Source organism: Homalodisca vitripennis, chromosome 8 (assembly GCF_021130785.1).
Source record: "Homalodisca vitripennis isolate AUS2020 chromosome 8, UT_GWSS_2.1, whole genome shotgun sequence".
NCBI classification, from domain to species: Eukaryota; Metazoa; Arthropoda; class Insecta; order Hemiptera; family Cicadellidae; genus Homalodisca; species Homalodisca vitripennis.
The window spans coordinates 12,221,840-12,241,388 of record NC_060214.1 but is presented as its reverse complement, the minus strand read 5'-3'; the positions used below and the strand labels follow the sequence as shown (position 1 = coordinate 12,241,388).

The 19,549-nt window shown below is 35.6% G+C and overlaps 1 protein-coding gene across 1 annotated transcript in view; it reads left to right on the top strand.

Moving 5' to 3' along the window:
* Positions 1-19,549, top strand: part of LOC124368019 (xanthine dehydrogenase-like) — a 72,912-nt gene that overhangs the window by 9,863 nt on the left and 43,500 nt on the right. The window contains 2 exon segments of the mRNA XM_046825291.1: positions 17,041-17,210; positions 18,742-18,902. Coding sequence (XP_046681247.1) covers positions 17,041-17,210; positions 18,742-18,902 — 331 coding nt within the window.

Genomic DNA, 19,549 nt, shown 5'->3' with positions numbered 1-19,549 from the left:
CACTAAGAAAATCGTTACATAAATAAATGTGTGGATAAACTGAGTACAATAAAATGACACTTTTTTAATATGTGACTTAGTAACGCATGTAGCTATAGATTTGAAATTATACATACAGCCTCATTAAAGTTTGTTACGCAATATTTGGAATGAAGCACTCCTACCTTGTCTGTATATATAATTATTTATATTATACAGGAAAAAAGTTTTCCAAAATACCGTGGGTAGAGATACTTAAATTAAAATACAGTTGACTAATTTTGAAGTATAAATGTCACATTACGTCTTGTTAAAAAATTAATACACACACACATCACATATATAAAATTATTTTCCACTACATATACTACTGTTTTTATTGCAATATATAGTTACTGAAGCTAAATTTTATTAGTGATTTAATTTTTTACAATAAATACACTAAGAACATGACGATCCGAAGTAGACAGGAACAAAATCTATTTTAAATCGGAATTTTGGATAAGATAGACAGACAGCTGGATTTAAAGCTTGCTTCTAGTTGGTATCTGTAGACAGAATCTGGCATTGATAAGCTCAAACAGATGAGGCTCCAGCGAGGTTTGGTTTAGCACTCGTTATTTATAACCTGAGAATGTAATCAGTTCCTATCGGAAAGCAAATTAATGGCACAATAGTGTATGGAAAGCTTAAAAGATAATACACATTTAACTGGTTAAACCAAAACGTAATAATTTTTAATTTGTTATCATACTATCAACAAATTAAGTTTAAATAATTAATTTTTATTCAAAACATTGTTTTATAACGATATGTAGTAATGGAATGTAAGAAATTCATCAAAATTAGTTATAAAAATTTGAATCTAGGAAAAAAGTTAATATTATGAACTAGATAACATGGTCAGGAAACGTTGCTACGGTCAATAACGCAATCTACCTTCTATAAGCAGTCGCTTATGTCATAGTCATAGTCATAGTCATAAATCTTTATTACATATTCATTGAGAACAGTAATGAGTCAATCTTAACCTAATCACTTTTGTTTGTCATTAAGTGAAATTCTACATTAAAAAGAACAATAATTAAAGAATTCAACAAATTAGGTCAATTTAAACTAATCAAGTTCATTGCTGCCAGATTCAAACTCCTCCAGACTGTTGAAGGGGCGTTTCAGCAGCCACTTGTAGACGCTCTTCCTTAGTTGATGATTAGTGTGTGCCTTGACTTCATCTGGGAGAATGTTCCAGTATTTTGCACCTATGTAGGATGGTTGTTTCTCATAGATGTTTAGCCGATGGACAGGCAAAGCATAATTGTTGGCTCTTCTTGTTGCAAAGTTGTGGGTGTCAGCTCCTCTTGCCAGCTTTTGATTACTTGCATAGGTAACTGCCTCCATGATAAAGAGTCCGACTACCGTAAGGATGTTAAGATTTCTAAATGAGTTCCTGCAGGAATCCTGTGGTCCAAGATTGCAGAGAATACGTATAGCCTTCTTCTGGAGTACCAAAACTCTGTTAAGATTTCCTTTGGAGGAGCTTCCCCAAACAGCCAGACCATATCGCAGATGGCTCTCAAACAGAGCATAGTATGCTGTTTTAGCCGTGTTGGCATGGGTCACCTGCTTAAGTCTTCTCAAGACATATATTGAAGAGCTTAATTTTATGCAAAGTTGGTCGACATGAGAGTTCCATGACAGTTTATCATCTATGATCACTCCAAGGTATTTAGCCTGTTGCACTCTGTTTAGCTCTGGTATTTCAGCTACCTCATTTCTTTTTTCTTCCAAGGAAGATCTGCTGACTCTTACTCTCATTGAGGACCAGATCATTAGCATAGCAGTACTCTTGGGCCATGCTGATTGCGATGTAAGATTCTATCTCCAGGGTTTCAGGTGTTTGGTTCTGGAGGAGGAGTACTGTATCATCTGCATACATAAGTGACCCGCAGTAACCACAAAGGTAGCTAGGCAGATCACTAACATATATAATGAAGAGTATCGGTCCTAGGATAGATCCTTGTGGGACTCCTCATGACATGGCCTTCTTGTTAGATGTGATGTTTAGAATTCTGCAGTTTGTGGTAGTTGTTATTTCCACGGCTTGGGTCCGGTTGAATAGATAGCTCTTAAACCATTTTAATGCATTTGCTCTAATGCCAATATTTTCCATCTTATGTAACAATATATCATGGTTTAAGCTGTCAAAAGCCTTACTGTAATCCAAAAAGATGGCAGAAGCTGTATCTCCTCGTTCTAAGGTTTTTATGAGGGATTCAGTGATGCTTGTGATAGCAGTTAATGTGGAGCGTCCTGCTATAAATCCATGCTGTTCTTCTGGCAATAGATTGTTGGTAATCAAGTAATGCATCAATCTTGCAAGCGCTATTTTTTCAACAAGTTTAGAGAAGGTAGTTAGAACTGATATAGGCCTATAATTTTTCTTGTTTGTTCGTTTCCCCTCCTTTGAACTTTGGGTAGACTTTAGCGCTTTTCAGCATGCTTGGGAAAATTCCTTGAGCAAAGGATTTGTTGATTATGTTGGCTAAAGGATGGGCTAGCTCATTCCTACATGCTTTTATTATCTTTGAGGATATTTCATCAAAGCTGGCTGACGATTTTGTTTTTAAGGACTTTATGGAGTTAAGTACTTCTTCTTGGTTGGTAGGCCAGAGCACAAAGTTTTTGATCGAAGTCGTGAGGGGTTTCAGGCGTTCTTGAAGTTCCCAGAGCTGTGTTAGAAAAGGATGGATCAGCAGCGTTTACAAAGTATGTGTTGAGTTGTTCAGCAATTTTAGAAGGATCAGTTGTGTCTGTGCCATTGATGCATAGTTTTTGTTGTCCTTTGAGATGTTGTTTAGGCCTTCTTTCACCATTTATCAGACTCCAAGCTGCCTTACTTTTATTGTCTGACTCTTGTATGAAGTTTGAGTTTTGCTGCTTTCGTAAGGCTTTAATGTGGAGGTCATATTCTTTTTTCTTTAGAGCAGCATAAGCTTTGCTCTCCGCATTTCCTGTCAGTTGATGTGCATTAAAGGCCTGTTTAAAGATTTCTTTCTTTTGAATGGTTTCTTGATCATTAGGCCTGATGTTGCATTTTTTATTTTTATTGCGCATTTTCCTTTTAGGACACACTACATCCAGATGGTAGGATATTATAGAAGAGAACACACAATATGCCTCCTCAGCACTGGCAATGTCGTAAACCTCATTCCAGGACTTCTTTCCAAGCTGGAGTCTCAAAATCCCCAGAGATTGGTCGCAAATATGTCTTCGTTCAGTTGTTTGCAGGAGTAGCAATATTGGAAGATGTAGAGAAAGTGCATATCTGTCCAGTATGGTCTGAGATGTGATTGTTTACTATTGCTACTGAAAGTTCATTTGGACCAAAGTTAGTAGCAACAAGGTCAATTGAAGTCCTGCTATTGGGAGTTATCCTAGTTGGTGGTAGGTTAAAGCGTGAAAGGTTGTAGCTAAGGAGGAGTTCCTGGAGTTCTTGATCCCGTTTTTCATTTTTCCTGGTGCTGGGTTTGAGACAGTCCACATTAATATCTCCCATTATGACAACAGGGTCATTCCATGTCGGTATGGTTTCCAGGAAGTTAGAAATAGCTTCTAAAGCAACTTGAAAGTTGCGGTCAGGTCTATAGACTCCTAGGATGTAAAACTCTTCTTTCTTCAGGATGAGTTTGATTGCTGCTAACTCACACACAAGTTCTATTCCATGCCGGGATGCGTTTAGATTAGCTATTTCAGCATTTAGGTTTTCATTACAATAAATAGCAACACCCCCCTTTAAGTGTTCTTTTCTAGAGAAGTCAGCAACAAGTCTGTAACCTTTAATAATTGTATTTTCTAGATTTGTTTGGTTAAGGCCATGTTCACTTAAAATGACTACATCAGGATTTATGTCTTGAAGGTGGTTGACAACCAGATCAATCTTGTTTGACAGACGATCCATATTTTGGTGAAAAATCTTTAACTGGTTAACTTTCCTTGGTTTTTATTTTATCCTTGACCGAGTTGCGTTGAAAAAGTGCCTGGTTTTGTATTTTGTATTGATCATCTTGGTATGAGCTAAAAAAGATTCCCGATGATTTTTCTTGGGCACTCAGACCATTTCTGTAGATTCTGGGTTGTGTTGGTTTGGGATTTTTTTCATTACCGGTTGTCCTGTCAGAGTTAGCATATGTAGTGTTTTTGATATTTTTCTTAAGCTGCCTTGAGTAATCCAGTTTACTGGCTTTGATAGTGTCAATGTGTTTGTTTAAAAAGTCCTCAAGTGTCTCATTTATACTGAGTAACTTCGCTGTAACTGGAGGTTGCTTTAAAATTTGCCGGGCTGTGTCTGCGTTTCCATTTTGTTTGTCAATGGAATTTTCAATTTTCACTCTATCTAAATGGGTTTTAGTGGTTTTGGAATTATTCAGAGTCGGTAAAGATCCATCTTCATATCGATGAATAAGAGGAGCAGTGGACTAGTTTAGTAGGTTTGTCTTCATCAGATGATTCTAATGTGTCATCAAACTTCCTATTTATGTTTAGCGCCTGTAGCTTTAGATTTGCTTCTTGACTCTTTACCACTTGGAGAGATACACTAAATGCATTTCGTTTTTTATTTTCTTCTTTTAGTCTTAATGGTGAGCTCATTTTCTTGTAGACTAGTATAAGAAGAAGGGTTGGCCTTATTACTGCATTTAGTTGTGAATGGTGTAGTAGGACTAGCAGGTATTATACTTTCAAGCTCCTTGCAACTTTTATGTTGAATGTTTTCTGACAGTGTTTTGACCAACTGTTCCAATTTTTCTTGCCTACTTTTTAGTAGCACGAGCTCCGTATGAGTTGATAGGGGTTTTGGTGTAGCTGGAAGTGTGCTTTCTTCAGAGGTTTGAGTGGCAGGATTTTTAATTGTTTCTAGTTTATTTAAACTTTCCATTTTATTCCTCTGAAGTTTATCAACAGTCAATTCCAGATTTTTTATTTTGTTCAAGTTTAGGTCTATAGTATGTTGTGACTTTTTATCTTGTTCTTCAAAAATATTTTGCATTTCAATTTGAAATTCTTTTTCTTTACGCAGTTGGGATTGGCAGTGTATCAGCTCTTCAGTAAGGGTTTCAATCCTGCTTAGATGTTTTAGTTCACTATTCTCAAATTTCTCTATTTTCTCCTCCATACTTAATATTGTAGCTGCTAGTCTAAGATTTTCTTCTTCTAGGTGCTTATTTTTTTCTAAGAGAGTTGAACCTATCTTAGCAGCTATTTCTAGTTTTTCATCGTTATTAGTAGTTTCTAAGAGATTATTTTCTACCAGGCTATTTTCTATTTCAACTAGTGAGTCATTTAAGATTTTTGTTCTACTATTTGAAAAAGAGGAGTTTAAGAGTTCATTCCCACGGGTGCTGTTGACTTCCTGTGGGGAAGTGATAGAAATTTGAAGGACCTCTTGTATATTTTTAGTCTTTATTTCTGAGGTGTTACAGGCAGCATGTTCTAGTTCAGTTTTAGACTGGACACATGAGCTGAGACAGTTAGTGCATTGCCATTTTCCAATTTCAACTTTTGCTCATTTTTTAAAGTTCCTTTCCAGAATGTTTTGGCATCCTACATGGTACCATTTTTTACAAAGTCCTGTGCACAAAATCCCTGAGAATTTCACTCCAATGTCACAGTTGCCACAGGGAAATTTTGAGGGCATGTTTGTAGATGTTCAGCTTTTTTTAGTACTAGGCTTGTCTAACCCCTAGTGGTCTTATTTTGGGGTCAATATTTAAGATTGTTAGTCTAGACTGTTCAGTTTTTTTTTTTTTTTTTTAACTAGGCTTGTCCAACCCCTTGTCTAACCCCTGATAAGGTCTGATAAGCAGTACATATATAAACAAACCAGGACAGTCTCACAATAGTCAGATTGCCCAATGTCAAAGAATGTGTGCAGGTGTTCAAACACTGGTGCTCCAGCTTATCTTATCTGCTGGTCAGAGGTCAGCTCTCGGCAACAATGTATCCTTATCTGAGAGCCTTTCCTATCAAACTGGTTAGAAACACTCACTTATATTCAAATTTGACAAATAAATTGAATTTTATCTCTTATTGTAAGTCAAACCTGTTTGTTATTGTTCTTAAAATCTTCACAACAAAAAACTGCTAATTTAGGTACCAATTATTAGAATAAAAACACACTAAAAAAATGACTTCTTTACCACAGTTACTAACACTCATAAAAGACATTTTATGGTCTGGCTGTATGGTTTTTATGCTGTAGTAATTCAGAAAACGAATCATAAACATTTTTAGTTGAGTATTTTACTACCTTTAAATGAGTTTATATGATTAGTAATAATTGATAGAAAGTTAGATTATGACACAAAATTTAATTCTTACATTTTACTTTCCATAACTGGATAACACCATTCCGGTTATGCATCCCTACTGTAATTTGATATGTTGCTAATCTATAAATAGGCATATTGTCACTGTAAATGTAAGAGCAATTGGTCTGGAAAGTTGGGAAATCCTACTGTAAGAAAGTTAGATGTAAAATTTAAATTTAATACGAATAATGACTCTGGCTCAATTTTGATATGACAAGGTCCTGTAGCAAGTGATAAAACACCATGGAGTCGTAATGTTATGTATAAGTAGTACTATACATTATTTCTGAAACAACTGACTAGGCTTTGTTACTGGGTGACCCTTTGGCTGAGCGTTAGCAAAGCTTATCACTCGTGGGCCTGGGAAAAATTTAATTTCTGTCCGTGTGCAAGATATCTCAAAAACTAACTGACCCAAAGGCTTGAAATTTTCCATGAAGCTTCATTTCTATATTAGTAGCACTGAGTTTGATGATGATGCATGTCACTCTGATGTAATTGGTCTTGTGGGTAACCGTGATGGCAACGAGAAAATTGCAGAATAAATCAATTTGTGAACAAACCATATGAGATTTTAATGCGACTTATAAACAATTGTACATTATTTTTAGAGTAAAAAGGAAAAAAAAGAGTGAAAGTGAATTTAAAAAGTCGGTGACAAGATCACACTTTAGCCCACTCTTGCGTTGTGGTACCCTGCCGACCTCACCGGAACTTTCATTTTTTGAACACTGCTATGAAACCTGACTTAATGAACAAAAATTTGAATGTATATATATCATGTGGCAAGATATCTCGAGAAAGGTTTCCATCTGTAGATTTTAAATTTTGTATGAAACATAATTTCTTTATAGACAAGAACAATTCTGTGATTGTTCATGTCCAACCATGGATTTAGCTAAAATGGTCATTAAAGCCTCACAGAGTATGCTGACATAATTTCCTTTTTAGTCTGCCGGGGAATGTTAAAATTTCTTTTCTGTTTGATGTATGTATGTCTGTCTATCTGACCGCGGGACATTTCAAGAATGAAATTAATTTTGCATGCGACCTTGGTGAAGCATGTTATGCAACCCACAGTGTGGTATATTCCTAGCTTATTTGAGAATAGACATAATTGCCTCTTTATCAGACTTACTACTAGGAATATATGTGCTGTAACCGTTGTACATGATGTCCCGTAAATGGAATATAAAATGTTGAGCAGTGGTCTGGGTGGTAATTTCTAATGTGAGAACTCTATGTAGTAATCTGATTGTATGTGGTTTCCAAGTAATTGTTATTTTTGACAATTACACAACATTTACTTCTTACTTTATAAATACTTTTTGTTAATAGTTAATACACTAAACCTTTTTCAAGAATAAAATAGTGTTTAACGTAGCAGATGCCATAGTGCTTGTTAATTAACACGTAATCAATACAGAGCCACAGGCGAGGATTTCAGAAAGAAATTGTACATGTGAACCTTGAGTTTTATTTGAAATGTGTTTTATCATTGTTATAAAATAAAAACTGTATTATTGAATACAGAGTAATGTTTCAAAATAAAATCTAGAATTTAAAACTAGGAGAACATTTTAATTTTAATTTAACACACATCATATACAGGGTGTAACCAAAGTCCCACACAGGCTTGACAATTCCCGAACGATTACAGGCAAAGCAATAAAACTTGGTACATCATTACTGAACCTATAAATCTACTTTTTGAAGTAACTACCATATTTTTGTCATGTCACGGGAATGTACCGCATGGAGTCTGAAGGAAATCTTAAATGAGGCATAGGTTGGGTAATACATCAAATTAAAGGTCTTTATTAGTAGAGTACAGTGCCATAAATCCGACATCAATGGGTTCACTCTTTAAAAAATTATGCTGGTTTAAAGTTTAAAACATTTACAATGTAGGTCCTGTTCTGGTTTAATATTAATGTCTCGGCTCAAGTTGTAAAAGTTAAACTTAGTAAATTAATACTGGACTTATGAAATAGTTTTTAAGGTAGTTAGTGAGTTTTCACATCCAATGAAGGATGGTCTAGAAGGAGTTCAGTTCAGCAAAAATGTAATGCAAACATAGCTCAAGACATACATTGTTTTAAAATGTAATGTTAATAATGTTTTAAAGATGTACGTCAAGTGAAGTTCAGAGCCCAACCTAAAAATAAGATTGTTTTATTATAATAACTGATACCAGGTTTTTCACTCTAGCATTCATCTCTATTGAACAATCCCTTTATAATGATGTACATCTTGAGCTAAGCTTACGGTTAAAAACTCTTGTAGAACATTCTCCACTGGATGTCTACTAGCTTAAAAACTATTACAAAATCAAGCCCAATCATACTTCAGTTAAAAATATTACAAGAGCTCTATCTTGAATACAGAGGTTTTTTTTGTTCAGAGATAGTAGTTTGACTTGTAGTTGTTGAAATCACAAGCTATAAATGTTGTAGAAGTGACACACTCCAACTGATTAACGTTTATCTAAACAATTTACTCAACCCCACATATCAGTACTTATGCAATCTGTTTAAACAATTTAAGAAATTTAGTTAAAAAAGTGTTATCTTTGTTTTGAATAAAATTAGTAGTTTTTGACTTGTAATTTCCATTTTTAAACCCTTTCAGTGCTTGCAATATTCATTATCTTGTGTTCATTATGGAATAATATTTCCTTTACATCCTGTGTTTTAACTATATATTGACCAAACAATTGAGGAATAATAACAAAGTTGTGAAATATTGTAGTTAAACTTGTTGCAATTAATGAAGTCTAATAAGTTTATTTATCAAAATAGATCAGCAAAATGTTGGGATCAGCAGAATCTCTTTATTCATCATTTTAAACAATAAACAATGAATAAGAATGCTATCACTAGGTTGTACAATCCAACTAAGACAAAAACAATGTAACACACAAAAATAACATAAAATAATTAACAGTATAATGTAATACAAAAAATATACCACACAAACACTTATACATAGCTATTGCTCAAATATATTACCTAGTAGAAAATTCCTCCTCAAATTCTATTATTGAGTAAGATTCTAAACTGATGTAAATTGTTTAAATAACTTTTGAATTTGTTTTCATTGGCCCTATAGATTTCACTGAGGTGGAAGCAGTCTATAGAACTTCAGACCAATGTAACTTGCCTTTTCAAAAAAATAATAAGTTATGATGCCCAGTTTGTACCTCTTCTTGACTCTTGTATTATGACATGAGAGAGAGAGAGAGAGAGAGAGAGAGAGAGAAACTTTATTACATAAGCTTTGAGCTTAGAAATGGTGTCACAAGATACATTATTTTAAAATTCTCAAGTCACATCTTTAAACAGTTTTTGAGTTTGATGTCTTCAGCTTGTTGGCCTTCTATCACAGCGGGCTACAAACTCCTCAATGCTATACACAGGGTCCTCAAGCATCCACTTCTGAAGTCTTCTCTTGAGTGTCTTCGGGTTCCCGCATTTTAAGTCCACTGGAAGGAGGTTAAAAAGTCTGGATCCAGCATATGACGGCTTCTTAGAAAATCTGGAGGTTCGGTGTACAGGGAGATTGAAATTCTCACGGTTTCGGGTGTTGTGTTGATGCACATTTGAATTTCTTGGTAAGTTGAGGGTAGTCGAAAAGGCAACAACCTCGCAGATGTAAATGGCAGCCAATGGAAGGATTTGGAGAGTTCTGAAGACATCCCTGCAACTATCTTCCCTCTGAAGGCCCCCAAGAACTCTAACAGCACGCTTTTGAAGAACAAAAACTCGCTGGGTGTTTTCCTTTGAACAATTTCCCCAGAAAATTATCCCGTACCTCAGTAGGGATTCAACAAGTGCATGATATGCTGCCCGTGTTGCATCAACTGTTCCAACACTGTTGATTCTTCTCAGGGCAAAGATGGAAGAGCTGAGCCTTTGGCAGAGGTAGTCGATGTGGGCGTCCCAACATAGTTCTTGATCCAGGATTATTCCGAGGTGTTTGGTTGACTCAGTAACCTGAATGTCTGGAGGACAGGTGATGTCATTTTTAAATTTGCCAAAGAATACCTGTTGAGTTTTGTTTTCATTGAAAACCAGGTCATTGTTGGCGCAGTATTCCATGGCTTTACTGATAGAGATAAAGTTGCTGATCTCCAGAGGCTCCAGTTCTCTGTTGCTGGTCAAGAGCACCGAGTCATCTGCAAACATGACGGTGTGGCTGTAGGTGTCCATGTATTTGGGGAGGTCTGCTGAAAAAAGTGCAAATAGGACAGGGCCCAACACAGACCCCTGGGGCACTCCTCTAGATACACCCAACAACTCCGATCTCACTACACTAGTGGTTCCCTTAACAGTATGTTTGATCTCAACTAGCTGCTGCCTGTCAGAGAGGTAGGATCCAAACCAGGCGAGTGCTGATTCAACTATACCAAAAGTTCAAAGTTTTTCTAAGATAAGCTGATGGTCAAGGCAATCAAATGCCTTGCTGAGATCCAGGAAGGCTGCGCAGACCGTGTTCCCCGCTTCTAAGCTGTCAAGGATGTGCTCTACTATATCTGCAACTGCGGTGATGGTGGATCTACCAGGTATAAAGCCGTGTTGTCCCCTTGGCAGAAGGTTGTTCTGGTGTAGATACTTCAGGAGGCGAGCCAAAATCACTTTTTCTAGTACCTTGGAAAAAGTGGGCACCAATGATATTGGTCTATAAGAGAATAATGAGAATAATGATTTATTCCAGCATTTAAAATGCACAAAAACAAACTAAATGAAAATTTCCCTGGAAAACATTGACCACTCTTACAAGTATTGTGGTCAGTGATTGTACTAAATAAAAACTAATAAAATTCTTGAGTCCATAAAATATTTCGTTGCTACCAGTTGAGCCGCACTTTGTGGCGTCTGTCAGACACAGCTGACTTTTACCTTGTTAATTATAATTAACAAACTACAATACATAATCATTTAGACTAAAGACAAAATATACTTGAAAAGCTGTAGTACTTCATCCAACAATATTTTACTGTATGCTTATACCAAACAAACAAAATAATACTCACAGTGTTTAAAAGAAAACTTTTAATTAAAAGTGACAATTAAACAGAAAAATAAACAACTCGCCCCATATTAACAGAATAAACTTAAACATGTTGTAACAAATAAAATATTTCAGCTAAACAGCTTCCCTGATACAATTATTAATCCTTAAAATGAGAAACATCTGGTTGCGAAAACAACCAGTTTTTAATTTGAACACAAAAATTATTTATGTTTTGCACTTTCTTTATTTCCTCTGGTAATAAATTGAATAATTTTGGACCGCTATACTGAAAAGAATGTTTAAATAAAGACTTGGATACTTTCATTCAACGTTCTGAACATTCTACGATCAATGCTTCTGGTTAAATATAAAAGATCTGTTGTCCCAGTGTTTCCGCTACGCAAATAAAATAATCTCAAAACTTTAAAAACATATAGATGCTGGATAGGTAAAACCTTCATATCAACAAATAGAGGAAAAGAGCTTTCCCTTTTTTGTTTGCTTAGAATTAATCTTATAAAGTGGTTTTGTATTACTCTTAATCTTTCAATTATGTACTTGTGGGTCCCTCCCCAACAAATCACACCATATTGCAATCTAGATTCTATTAATGAAAAATAAATACTCCTTAAGAGTTGTGTACTACAAATATTTTTTAAAAAGTAAAATTTTCTAAGTGATGATTTTAATTTAGTTTGAACTGTTTTTACGTGTGCTTCCCAGTTTAAATGTTGATCAAGAACCACCCCTAAATATGTAAAACTTGACTCCTTCGCAATGCATTCGCAACTGCAATTTTCGTTTATGCAATCTAAACTATGGTACTTTAATACTGTACTTAATTCAAAACCCTTAAAATCAAAATTTACATACTTCGTCTTTTTCACATTTATGTACATTTCATTTGCAGAACACCAATATCTCAGTGTATTAAGATCATCTGTTATTCGGTTTGTCAAAATGTCAATATTTTTGCTTGTGTAAAATAGCGCCACGTCATCCGCAAACGCACTAGGTTTTCCAAAGAAATTTATTTTAAGCATGTCGTTTATAAAGACAAGAAAAAGGGATGCAGAAATGACAGATCCCTGAGGAACTCCGCGCTCAATCCTTAAAGGTCCACTAAGGCAGTTTCCTATGCGGACTCGCTGCTGACGGCCTGTGAGGAAAGTACGGAACCAGCTGAGTGCTACTCCTCTTACCCCTGCTGCCTCCAACTTCACAAGCAATATTCTATGATTTACCAAATCAAAAGCCTTCTTAAAGTCAATAAATAAGCCCGTGGCCTTATTTCCACTGTTTAAACTGCTATAAATCAGATCCATTACATTTATTAAAGCATCCTCTGTATTTTTGCCTTTTCTAAAACCATATTGATCTTCACTAAAAAAAGATATACTGTTTAAATAGTTAATAAGCCTAACTTTCATTAATTTTTCAAAAATTTTAGAAAAAAACAGATAACAAACTAATAGGACGTAGATTGTCTAATTTTATTGAAATTCCTGTTTTGAAAATAGGGACTACTACACTTGTTTTTAGTCTGTCAGGAAATACCCCAGTGTGAAAACTCAAATTAATTATATGTGATAAGACCGGTGATATAACGTCTGCTACTAGCTTAATCAAATTAGTATTTATATTATCAAAACCGCTAGACTTCTTGTTTTTCAAACCTCTTATTACTTCCAACACTTCATTATTTGTGGTTGGTAATACATAAAAAGAAGATATATTATGGTTGAGGTGGAGAGGTCCGACTTCACCAACATTTTCTTGAAGTGACTGTACCTTGATAAAATAGTTGTTTACTTCATGGGCGATTATGTCCGGCTCTGTTATCAGTTCTCCGTTATCTAGCTCCACTCGATCAATAATTTTACTTTTATTTACTCCTGTTAAACTATTTATTATTTTCCATTGTTCTGCTGAATCATTTCTACAAGACAAAAGTTTTTTTTGCAAAGTAAGCCTGTTTTGTTTCATTTATTTCTTGTTTCAAATTCTCACTAAAACGATTAAAATAATTTATATAGTTCCGATCATACAACCTTTGTTTTAGTATTTTATATAAATGTTTTTTTCTATTCAGTTTTGACAGAATTGTCACATTAATCCATGGACTAAATTTTTTAGCCCTATAATTCCCCATCACATCAGTTTTTTCCTTTTTTATGAAGAGGATAAACCTTAGCGATCTTCATGCTGCCAGGGAAGATTGCCTGAGCCAAGGATTTGTTAATAATATCAGCTAATGGTGGACAGAGTTCCCCTTCACAAAACTTCAGGAGCCTGGAGGATATGTCATCCACGCCAGTTGATGGAGTTGGCTTTAAACTTCTTATAATGCATCGAACCTCATCAGTAGTTGTTGGATGAAACGAGACCAATCCATAATCCGTAGCTGGTTGGAGGAGCTGAATAGGTAGGGTAGTTCTCTGTGAAGTGTTTGCTTTAAACCCTCTCCCGCTTGCATTGTTTCCAGGCGCTCACGGTGTTTGTAACCTCAATTAATTCGCTCTGCCGGTCGTGCTCAGTCAAAATACGCGGTGCCTCATCTTACATACGTTCTGTCATTGTAATTAACTATAATTATATATATTAATTATTTTACTATATATTGGTTCAATGAAGTTGATTGTACGAGATTGTTGCGCAGTTACTTGGTGAAGGTCATTGTCTGGCTCGCCGTCACTGCCCCTGCCACTGTGATCTCTCCGAACTACATCCTCAATGCCACCAACCACTTCACAAAGCTCTGGTAAATCACTATACTCACTTGAATCGTCGCAATCACTACTGATAACGAGATCGATTTCACTGTCACGAAGTGTACGAATACAACCCGCCATTGTTTCCGCACAACTAATATAAATAGCAAAATAATGGAATAAATCTACTGTAAAAGTAAATTAAATGGTCTCCTGAAAGCAAACAACCTGTAGTAGTACAAACTATTGCTACTCGAGAGCAGCACTTATCGGCTCTAGTAGATAAAGCAGTGCGTGCCGATCTGTGCCGTTTAGGCTGCAATGGCTATGTCGTGGCCGTGCCGATTCATGCCTTGCGAGCGGGAGAGGGTTAAGCGTTTCTCCAGCTATTGACGTGAAATATTCATTGAAACAGTCCGCAACCATTTTGGGGTCTTCAACGACTCTATTCGAAACATTCAGCTTCCAGGTGATTTCTCTCGGTTCAGCACATGCTCTTCTTTCAGAATTTACAATGCTCCAGATAGCCTTGGTTTTATTGGAAGATTCTGAGATCACCTTTTCACTTGCAGCTCTCCTAGAGGATTTAAGTTTTAAATCGTAGGATTTCTTCCTCCGATTAGCTTCCAGCTTGTCACACTCTCTTCCAGTAAGCAGAAATCTGTTCTGGGCTTGGAGGAAACTGGCCTTTAGTACATCCACATCTGGATCATACTGAAATGACCTTAGTCTTGGGCGTTTGGATCGTGATTTTTTGTAGGGACATGATGCGTCTAGTGCCAATGTGAGAGTTCGGACAAGGTTTGAAAGAGATTCACTGACATCAGCTGTCTGGTAGACATTAACCCAGGATTCCTCAGCTAGAAGTGCCTTTAATTGTGACAGGTTTTTGGTCACTTACTTGTCTGCGAGTGAGGATTGGTTCAGTTTTAGTTTTAGCAGGTATGTCGAGAGTGCATAGCTGGCCACTGTGGTCGGATATGTGCTCATGAATAACCTTGATACTGAAGTTTCTTGGATTTAAATTGCTGCAGACGACATCAATGGATGATTCAGAGGTACTGGTGACTCTTGTGGGTGGCAGGTTGGCTCTATGCATGTCGAAGGAGGCAAGAATGTTATTAAGGGCTCGATTTTCCTTTGGACGTGTTGAGACTGTCAACATTCAGATCGCCAACCATGCATGTAGGGGTGTTGTTGCTCGGGAACATTTCCAAGGCAGTTGAGATTCGAGTCAAGGCTTCTTCCAGAATACTTCCAGGAGGTCTATAGATGCCAAGCAGGTAAAGATGTTTCCCTCCATTAAGAGCTATTTTTATACTGGCCATCTCACAAACGAGTTCCAAGCAATGCCTCTTCATTTCAATCTCCTCAACTTTATTGCCAAAGGATTTGTGTATGTAAATAGCGACCCCCCCCCCCCTTTTTGGACATTGTTCATTTACCTCAGTGTTAATTTTCCACTGAGGTACCAGGCTGGTGTTATTTAATATATATATTATAGTTTGAAATACATAAGGACCATACACAGTCATAATACTGAAATCTATATTTTTCTTTACACAATCTCCATAATGTAAGCCAAGAATTATTCTAATAGCTTTTTTATGTAGTAAAAATTGTATTTAAATTCAAACTAGATGTAGCTCCATATAGGGAGATACCATGTAATATATTTAAATGTACGAGGACAAAATAAATTTGCTACATTGTGATTTAAACACACAAGAAAGTCATTTTTAAAGCGTATAGACCTTAATTTATTTTAAATAATAATTTATCTATATGAAAGTAAATTTTTGTCTGTTAGCTCTTTTGTTTCTATTACTTCATTAAGTCATTTAGTGTCTATAACTATATTAAGGTGTACAGTGGTTTATGATTACCTAATTGCGATTATATAACATTTGTTTTTGAAGCATTTAATATGAGGTTATAAGAATTTAAAATTTTTTCGGTATTGTATAACTTGACCATTCCTAATAATTCAATTTCTTCCTTGGAATCGCCTGATATTTTTTTGTTTGCGTTATCTGCATACAAACAAGCATTATTTTGGGGAATGACACTTATTTTTCATTTCATTTGTTAATTAAGTATAGTTAGTTTATTTTGCATAGTAATATAATTTTAATATGTCTTAGTGTAGGTTCGTGTCAGTCATCATTTTATTGTTAAAAGAAGACTTGGTGCATTAATGAATATTACTGGCAAAATCTTTAATGAAGATCCCTAAAATAAATCCCTAATGTTCATGACAGAGTCACCTAAAGGTGTTGTGTTTGTTCCCAGAGGGTGGGAAGTAAAGCAGACAGAGCTTCCACCCCCTCAGACAAGAACAGAAAGTAGGCTGGTGTCATAATAAACCAAGAGATGTCGCCCCTTCACCTTGTTTATGGTAGGGTCCCTTTGGGGGTGTGAAGGGCTGGAAGGGCCCAGAGCCACTCTCCCGGAGGCAATCCAGTTTGGAACTCACTATGGTAGAGAACAACTGCCCTCTACATTACATATAGGTGTAGCATGAGCCAGCTGTATTGCATTACAATACAGTCCACCTAATATCATTGTAGTGTGTGTCATTATCACATAAAATAGTTTCAAAGTTTTAACCAAAGTGTTTTATTTATAGACAATAATTAATTCCAGTACTCAAAGCGTACCGTGCGCCACAACAAATCCATCTCTCCCAAAGCCAATTCTTATTTACGTCACCGCTTCAAAGTAGTTCAATGATTACAAACATCAATATTGAAGTTGTCATAATAAGAATATGTTCATTCTATAAACAGTGTTTCTTTCATTAATACAGCATTTCAAATTGGGTATACGTTGAACTGTTTAAGCAAACTGTGCTTTTAAATTGATTGAACTCTAAGATTTTATAAGAATTTAAATAAGTGAATGTATTTGGTCAGATGTTCTCAGGATTTTGAATTTGTGTAAATTTTGAAATCTTTTTTTTTTCCCAGTGCCAGATAACCTGCCAGCTAACACCAGCCTGAACGAGTTCATCAGAACACACGCCCACTTGAAGGGCACCAAAAACACTTGCCAGGAAGGAGGCTGTGGAGCCTGCATCGTAGCAGTGAAGTCTGTTCATCCTACCACCAGAGAACAGCTCGAGTATGGAGTCAATTCTGTGAGTCCTCTTGTCGTTTTTTGAATTATTATTTTGTCAGTTTGTTGCCATTTAAAATTTTAACCCTTCAACTGCCGGTTTTCGGATGTCCTCTAACCACCCTTTACCGGTTTTTTGCCAAATTTAAACATTAGTTGCTAGTTTCCTAATAAGCAAAGAACTTACAATCCACACATGGTACAACAAACAAGCAGTGTGTCAACTTGTAAGGAAGAGCTACGTAAAGAGCGAGACTGAAATTTAGATACAATTCTGTGTGTGTTTGATAAACCATTAACTTAAGGACGATGTTCGTATTTTTTAACTCATTCACATCAAAGATGGTAAGTTTTCATATCAATAGTTTATTTAGTTTATTGTCTCAACACAAACAAGCACAAAGGAATGACCAATCATATTTCCACCATGATATAAAGCTATAGCTTTTACATGTTGAGAAGACAACAACACATCTCTGTGTTTTCTTCTCGTGAACATCTCTGTTGAGTACTTCTCGTGCACATCTCTCTTGAGTACATCTCGTGCACATCTGTTGTGTATATCTCATGCACATCTCTGTTGTTTACTTCTCGTACTCATCTCTGATATGTACTTCTCGTGCACATCTCTGTTGTGTACTTCTAGTGCACATCTCTCTTAAGTACATCTCGTGCACATCTGTTGTGTACATCTCATGCACATCTCTGTTGTTTACTTCTCGTGCTCATCTCTGATGTGTACTTCTCGTGCACATCTCTGTTGTGTACATCTCATGCACATCTCTGTTGTTTACTTCTTGTACTCATCTCTGATGTGTACTTCTCGTGCACATGTCTGTTGTGTACTTCTAGTGCACATCTCTCTTAAGTACATCTCGTGCACATCTGTTGTGTACATCTCATGCACATCTCTGTTGTTTACTTCTCGTGCTCATCTCTGATGTGTACTTCTCGGCACATCTCTGTTGTGTACTTCTCGTGCATATCTCTGTTTTTTGCTAAATGTGATTTACTAACTTGCTTGTATGTTCAACCTTATGATTTATGTCTTGTCATTCGATGAAGGGAGCAGATGTTAATCCCCAAAATTTCGTTTTATTTATTTTTGTCTTAGTTAACAATGACTCCTATCCATTACTTTTAAACTATTAATTGCCAATTAATAATAAAGTTTAATATAGTAATGTTTATAATTTTTCATAAAGTTGAAGCAAATATTTAGGCACAGTATTAAATAATTGACAGTATTTTAGTACAGATTTGTTGAGTGTTTTACCCTTAGATTCTTGATATAACTTTTTTTCAACAATTAATCCTGCCAGGAACAGTCTGCTTTACATACATGGCATTCACTTCGCAAAAATTAATCTTAAGTTCTTGTAAATCATAAAATACACAATTTTGAATATCGGAAACAACAAAACTGTCTAAGTTAGAAATTGCTATTTCAAAGCAAATTTAATAGTGGTAGTAAAGAAAGTATCTTTCGTAATTTTTTTTCTTAGGGTGAAATCCTCAAGTGAAATAAAAAAGAGCGCTCTGTTATGTTCCAGTGCCTGCTCCCAGTGTTTGCTTGTGCCGATTGGGAGATCATCACTGTGGAAGGTGTAGGCAACCGCACAACTGGCTACCATGACGTTCAGGCCCGTCTGGCCAAGGGGAACGGCACACAGTGTGGGTACTGCAGCGTAGGGATGGTCATGAATATGTACAGGTTAGACCATTTTTGGCCATATTTTAGAGGATATTCTCAAGGCAAGAATATGCCATATAACGTTACATTGCAAAATGTAGTATTCTAAGTAAATAAAACATCCTATACTTTAAAATTTTTATGATAGCAGATTTATGTATGAATATTTTTGTATTGTTTATTTAAATTATTATGTGTTTGACTGTTGGTTTAGGTGCATCAAAATAAGAAAATTATAGACTAAGAAAAAAATTGCTGTTTTGTACTTATTTTTTGACCTCCACCAAAATGAGCGAGATCGTTGAGTGATGTTTTTCTATTAATAACAAGAAAAACCATGTTTTTTACTTATACAGTGTAAATTGGCCCTTAGCTCTTGAAATATTACATCCCGTGTATAAAAAATCAAAGCATACACAAGTTTTACTTACAGTTTTATGCCATTTTCAGAAATATATAATTTAGGTGTTAAAAATTATGTTTATTCATGTTTCTAAGAATGTTTGTGGAAATGTATGTATGAAGTTTTCTGTTTCTAAAGAGATAAGTAAAAACTAATTAAAGTAATGATAACTGAAGTTAATCCAGAAATAACTATAATTCTTATCCTTCTGAGGTTAGAAGCTATTCCATTCCCATCTTATAAATTTTGCGAAGCTACGAAACAT